The 6,000-nt window shown below is 53.5% G+C and overlaps 1 protein-coding gene across 1 annotated transcript in view; it reads right to left on the bottom strand.

Moving 5' to 3' along the window:
* Positions 1 to 5,234, bottom strand: part of KIF26B (kinesin family member 26B) — a 490,689-nt gene extending 485,455 nt beyond the window's left edge. The window contains exons 1-2 of the mRNA XM_061187375.1: positions 4,457 to 5,234; positions 3,234 to 3,635 (exon numbers count right to left, since the gene is read on the bottom strand). Coding sequence (XP_061043358.1) covers positions 3,234 to 3,635; positions 4,457 to 4,519 — 465 coding nt within the window. The 5' untranslated portion in view covers positions 4,520 to 5,234. The remainder of the gene's footprint in view (positions 1 to 3,233; positions 3,636 to 4,456) is intronic.
* Positions 5,235 to 6,000: the final 766 nt, after the last annotated feature.

Consider the following 6,000-nt stretch of genomic DNA (forward strand, 5'->3'; position numbering starts at 1 on the left):
GAGAATTCATATGGCAAAATGATATTTGGGAAATGTACTGATGAAATCAGAAACTGAAAGTGGATAATATTTTGCAAGAAAAGCCCTAAATTCTGTAAAACATAAATCCCATAGACTCTTGTCTAGTTAATAATCATAAACCTTTACATCTTGGACCTCCCTGGTGGTGCAGTGGTTAAGACTCCATGCTTCCACTGCAGGGGGGGCGGGTTCGATCCCTGGTCAGGGAAGTTCCGCAGTGCAGCCAAAAAAAAAAAAAAAAAGATAAACCTTCACCTCTTTCTCTAAAGAATGGAAGCACTTTTCAAGCCTCATCTAAAATAATTTTTCTGACATTCTAATCATTTAAAAGATCCTCTAGAGTCTGAATCATTTTTTCCTTAGTGTATTAATGGGAAAGTTAAAATACAGAGGAAAACTGATTTACTCACTGTCACAAAATAAATCAGTGGTAGAGAAAGAACTAAAACCAAATCCCCCCTAAAATTGTAAGGTTCCTGGATGTACTATTCTGCCTTTGACTTTTAAATGCCTACCGAGGAGACTTTTAATACCACCTCACAGCATGTAATACTCTATGTAAGAAAAGAGTCCCCAGATACAGCTAAGCATCTTAAGTGAATTACAAAGATGATTTTTGCTAATTACCTCTCAAAAACATGCCTTTATCTTCCAGACTCTTACTCTTCAGGGCAAACTACATGTTGGAGTCACAATGACCTCTCTTGTTCTAATGAAACTTAACTCCTTCTGTGCCTGAGGGCTATGGAAGTCCACAGTTTGCTCATAAATCTGGCTCAGGGAAGAAGAAAGACCTTGTGTTGGAGTTACATGGGCCTCCATCCATGGTGCTTGAGAGAACACAACATTTGTTTGGTTAAAATGCTGCAAACTTTAAAAAAAAAAAATGCTGCAAACTTTAAAGGTGTAATGGAAATATTACCTGAGGGTACCAATATTTAAAAAAGAAAAAAACCCTAAAATTATTATTCCCAGAGACAGGCAGAGGATTGGTAGTTAAAATTCTGGCCCCATACCTCATTACTAACAGTGAGGTCATCCAAACAACCCTTGTTTCTGGCTAAGTCTTATGCTCTCCCCTGCACCAAATGTCATGTTTCACTGTGCTACATCACATCTTAAACTCCAGGCAAATTCATGTGTGCACTTAAAGTGACCCCATGTGACTGTCCCCAAGACTGACAGCTCTTCTCTAGATGTGCCTGGATCACTTTAAATTGGTGTAGAGCATTGAGGCTCCCCAGATCCAGCGTTTCCTCTGGAGCCATCACTCTGATAATATAATCAGTTTCCCAGCATCACTTTTATTTCATCACATAAATAAAATTGCCAAATATATCAAGCTGCCTCCTATTGCACTGTGAATGAATTTTCCAGGCTGCTTCCACAAAGCCAAAAATCTACTTTGTCACATGACTCCACAAAACATGATGGATGCATTTAAGTTTCAACATTTGTTTCTTCTTCCTATAGATTTCCTTTCCTCCCTCCACTTTCATGAAAAGAGTATATTTTACTTTACCTTTGCACACACGGAGCATTCAACAACACAAAGAAGCTAGTGTAAGAACAGGTCCGCAAGAATGTTCTAGAATAAATTGGTAGGCTGCAACTTACTAGGATTGCCAAAAATATATCTTTAAGAACCAAAGTTCTTCAAAATGTATCAGCTGGTCTAGTCTGGTTATACAGACTTACAGCTTCCCACACTCTTCCTCTGTAGCACTCACCGCAAATGGAAACAAATTATGAATCGTGCATTTTGTGGTTAACGTCTGTACCCTCCATTAGAATGTAAGCTCCATGTGGACAAGGACAGCGTGTACCTGTTATTTTATTGCTGTGCCTAACACAGTTCCTTGAGTGTAGTAGATAATCAAATAATATTGATAAACAATCACAAGAGTAAATAAATCTGTGAGTGGAGAGAGTGTTAAATCGGAGGATATGGCATGCAAGAGTGAAATAAGCTTTTAGAGTCCCTGAGATTTATTTTTAGGGGTGTCCTGACAGATTTATTATGAAACTACGAAAATGGCATACTGACAACAATCTACAAGTTAATTATTCTTGAGATAAATTCGGGATTCATAAAACCAATTCTCTTGGTGGCAATTTTCCACATTTAAAATTTTACAACTCCTGCGGGTATTTGTTTAATTTAACCCTTGCGTATGAAAAGATCAATGTGTGTATATTTGGATAAGCAGAAACGGCAAGCAGATGCAGCAATTCCTAAACTCCACTACTCAAAATCACATTTCACTTCAAAAGTCACAGAAACATAAATCAGAAAGTGCCACTGAACAGTGTCAGAATTCTCTACAGCAATTCACGCTGTTTTCTTGATACTCCTCTCTAAGCACTGATAAAAACTCTTTGAAGTGAAAGAGTAAATAGTATCATTTGATAGTACTTAGGCCGAACAGTGCAAATACAATTGCATTGTGTTACACTCTGGGGACACACACAACGCTGGCAGGGTTGCCATGGAGGAACCAACGTGCTCAGTGCTGGTGCAGGCAGGAGGGAGCCCCGCTCAAAGAACTACTCACCCCTTAATATTCCTCTGATAGACACACAGAGGTTAGGGGGAAATGCTGGCTTTCCAATATGTGTTTCTGTTTTGGTAGCCCTGGGAAGGAAGGACCACAAATAGGCAATGGGAAATGCCAACTCCTAAATATCAGCCCGCTTTTACTACTCCCTCTGACATTTTTGTAAATGATCACGGATGGGGGTGGGGAGAAAAATCTAAGGAGTCGCCCCGGCAGGGGGGCGCGGAAAGGAAAGAATCCCAGTAGCTGGTGTCAGCGTGTCCCCGGCCTGCGACGCAGCAAAGGCCTGTGGACGCGCGGGAAGAGGGTCTCGGGCGAAGGCAGCACCGCGCGGGACCAACGGGATGGATGGGCGAGGAGTGCTGGGGGCACAGAAAGGGCACTCTGAGGAGTGGAGGGCAGCAGGAAGAATAACCTGGGCAGCCCCGGTGGGCGGCGAGGCCTGGAACCGCGTACGCACCATCCAAGCACTGCGCCCGGGGAAGGTCTGGCGAGGGAGACGCGCAGTCTCACCCCCGAGGCCAGGAGCTGACCCGGCTCGGCCAGCGCCTTCTCCGGAACCTAGCAGCGCGCAGCGCCGCAGGTCCCCCGATCCACGGCCGCGGGGAGGCGCGCAGCTGTTGCCCGCCCAGCCCTGTCCCCGGCGGCGCTCACCTTGCCGGGAAAGGGCCCCGGGAGGAGCAGCTTCAGAGCCTGCCTCTTCAGCTCCACCAGGCGGGCGTTGCAATTCTCGCACCAGACGCCGCGGTCCGATCCGGGGGAGGAGCCGCCTCCGCTGCCCGAGCCCGGGGAGCCCGTGCCGAAACCTGGCGAGCCGCCCAGGGAGCCAGGCGAGCTGGTGCCAATGCCCGGGGAGGCGGGGCCCGGGGAGCCCGTGAAGGAGCTCGGGGACGAGGTTCCCGAGCCGGGGGACGGCGTCCCCGACGAGCCGAGCGCCGAGCCCGCGCCCTCGGGAGTGGGGCGGCTCCCGGCGCGCGACTCTTCATATGCTTTCCGGTACCAGCTTTCGGGGGAGAAGGGCGCCGCGGGCTTGGTGGGCGAGCAGACTTCATTCACCTGCGGAGGAGACACACGGTATCAGGGGCCGCAGGGCAGCTGGCTCCCGCGCCCCTGCCCAGGGCCGCCCTCCCGCCTGCCCGGGGACCTGCGCGCCACCGAGGGCCCGGCCGAGCGCCCACGGGCGCACGTTAGGGACCGCTCTGAGCCCTGCGGCCAAATCTGCCTCCATATGTCTGGTTAATTGTGTTTAAGTGAATCCCCGTCGCCCGGGTGACCCCTGCACCGGTTCCCGGGAGCCGGCGGACTCCTCCGGTTTGGAGGAGAGGGACTCACTCGCTCAGGGAATTTCGATGGTTTCTGCAGAGGAACCCACGGATTCAGCTCCCCGCGCTTTTGAACCCGGTACCCATCCCAGCAGGAGCTCACTTTTAAGATCCTGGACGACGGGGGGCGGGGGGGGGCTATGACTTTTGGATTTTTATTCATTCAGGGCAAGGCCCTCCGGATCCTGAAGGTAAAGGAAAGGTTCTCCCGGCTCCAGGAAAACGGTTCCTTAAGAACAGCAGAGAAATCGTGAGAAACCCTCCCATTCGGCTTAACTCTGCTTGGAAGTGCAGGAATGCTGCAAAAGTTAGGGATGCGGGGAAGAGAAGGAACGAGAGGGCTGCAGAAATTCCGAGGGCAAGGCGAGTGCGCTGGCGTCGTTGCTGGCGGACCCGCCTCCGCGCGCGCACGCCGGGCTGGCCCAGCCGAGGCGCCCCAGCAGCGGGAGGAGAGCTCGGGGCCACCCTGCCCTGGCTGCACGTTACCCGGAAAGGGGAACCCTGGCCGGGAAGAGTCCGGTAACGCGTCTCCGCATTATACCCATCACAACTTACCCCGTATTTCTTGCCCCTGGTGGAGACTGCAAGCCTCTCTTTATTCCCAGCTACCGAATTCATGGTGGCTTTTACAGAAGAGAGTGTCTAAATGTTCCACCAGCGCTACCTCCAAAAGGTCTTCCAACCCAGAAGGGTGTCCAGTTGTAGGGGGCTGTCTCTTGGCCCTCAAGTCAAGGTTTCTTACTGAAGGGGGCGGGGGGATAAAAGCAGATGGACCCCAGAAGTAACAGCACTAATTTGCAGAAAGGTTGGAATGCCTGGTTTATTCTTCTCTTCAAATAATGCTTTTCCTCCTCTTCTGCCTTCTCCAGCCACCCGTTCTTTTTTCACGGTCACATCCGGATAATTGGCCTTCTCCTCAGCCTAGGAGTCCGTTTTCCTCCACGAGGGAAAAGACGAGTACAATCGTGGCACACGGCAGCTGCAGACGAGGTGGGCGAGCCCCCCCGCCTCGCCTCCGCCGGCGAGCCGGCTCTGGGAACTTGTCTCCTTCGCGGAGCTTGGTAACTGAGTTCAAAGAAATTCTCCCAAAATATAAAGATCCAGATCGGGGAGGAGCCTCGGCGTGTTGGGGAGCCAATATCCGCCGGCCCGCTTTGCCTGACAGTTGCGCGAGGGCAGAGAGGGGCGGCGGCGTGGCCCGGCCGGCGGGGTGCCCCGGCCGGCGTCTGCGGTCAGGGCGCGCGTGTGCGCCGGGGCGCAGCGCGGAGCCTCGCGAACAGCGGCCCCGCCGGGGAGCCCGCCGCCTGGCTGCATCCGCCGCGCCTGCCGGGATCCATTTTATGTTGCGGCGCTCCTGCCTGACATTGCGAGGCCCAGAGCCGGGGGAGGGGGTCGTAAATCTCGCCTGTTGCGGGGAAGTTGCTGGTGAGTGGCCCGGATCCAGGGCTCTAATGAAACAGCACTGCGCGAGCCTGGAGCTGGGGGCAGCGCCGAGCGAGCGCGACCGGACAGAAATGCGCCCGAGCCTCCCCGCCCCCAAGTTCTTTCTCTTCCTGGCAAGGCTTGCAGTTCTGCCTTTGAAACGCCGTGTAAGAGGGATTGAGTCACAAACAAGTCCACAAATATGCCGGGTCCTCCCCCGGCCTTTGTTCTCCTAGACCTGCCCTGCAAACCTTTTCTGGAATTGCCCTACCAAGCCCGGCCGGCCTGGAGGCCACCCTCCCAAGCGCAGCGGAAGAACAGGTCCTTCGCCCCCGCCCGCCCGCGACCCAGTGTGCGCTGTGCCTAGCCGCCCAGGGCTGGGACGCGCGAGCCCGGGGAGCAAAGGGCCGCCGCCGGGCAGGGAAACTGAGGGACTCGCCGCGCGGCACAAGCTCGGCGCAGACGGCGCGGGCCTGGAAGGGGGTGTGTGCAAGCTGGCCTTGGCCTCGCCTTGGCCGGGGGTCCCCTCGGCACCCCCTTCCTGCTCTTCCAGCGCGCAGGGCCCGCCGTGTCCCGGGAGTACCCGGTCATCGCCCTCTCCAGTCCCCCTCCGGCCCCCGGCGCAGTGCCTGGAGCGCAGGAAGCCGGCATTTGCTGGGCTCCACACGTAGCTGCTC

The sequence above is a fragment of the Eubalaena glacialis genome, chromosome 3 (genome assembly GCF_028564815.1).
Source record: "Eubalaena glacialis isolate mEubGla1 chromosome 3, mEubGla1.1.hap2.+ XY, whole genome shotgun sequence".
NCBI classification, from domain to species: Eukaryota; Metazoa; Chordata; class Mammalia; order Artiodactyla; family Balaenidae; genus Eubalaena; species Eubalaena glacialis.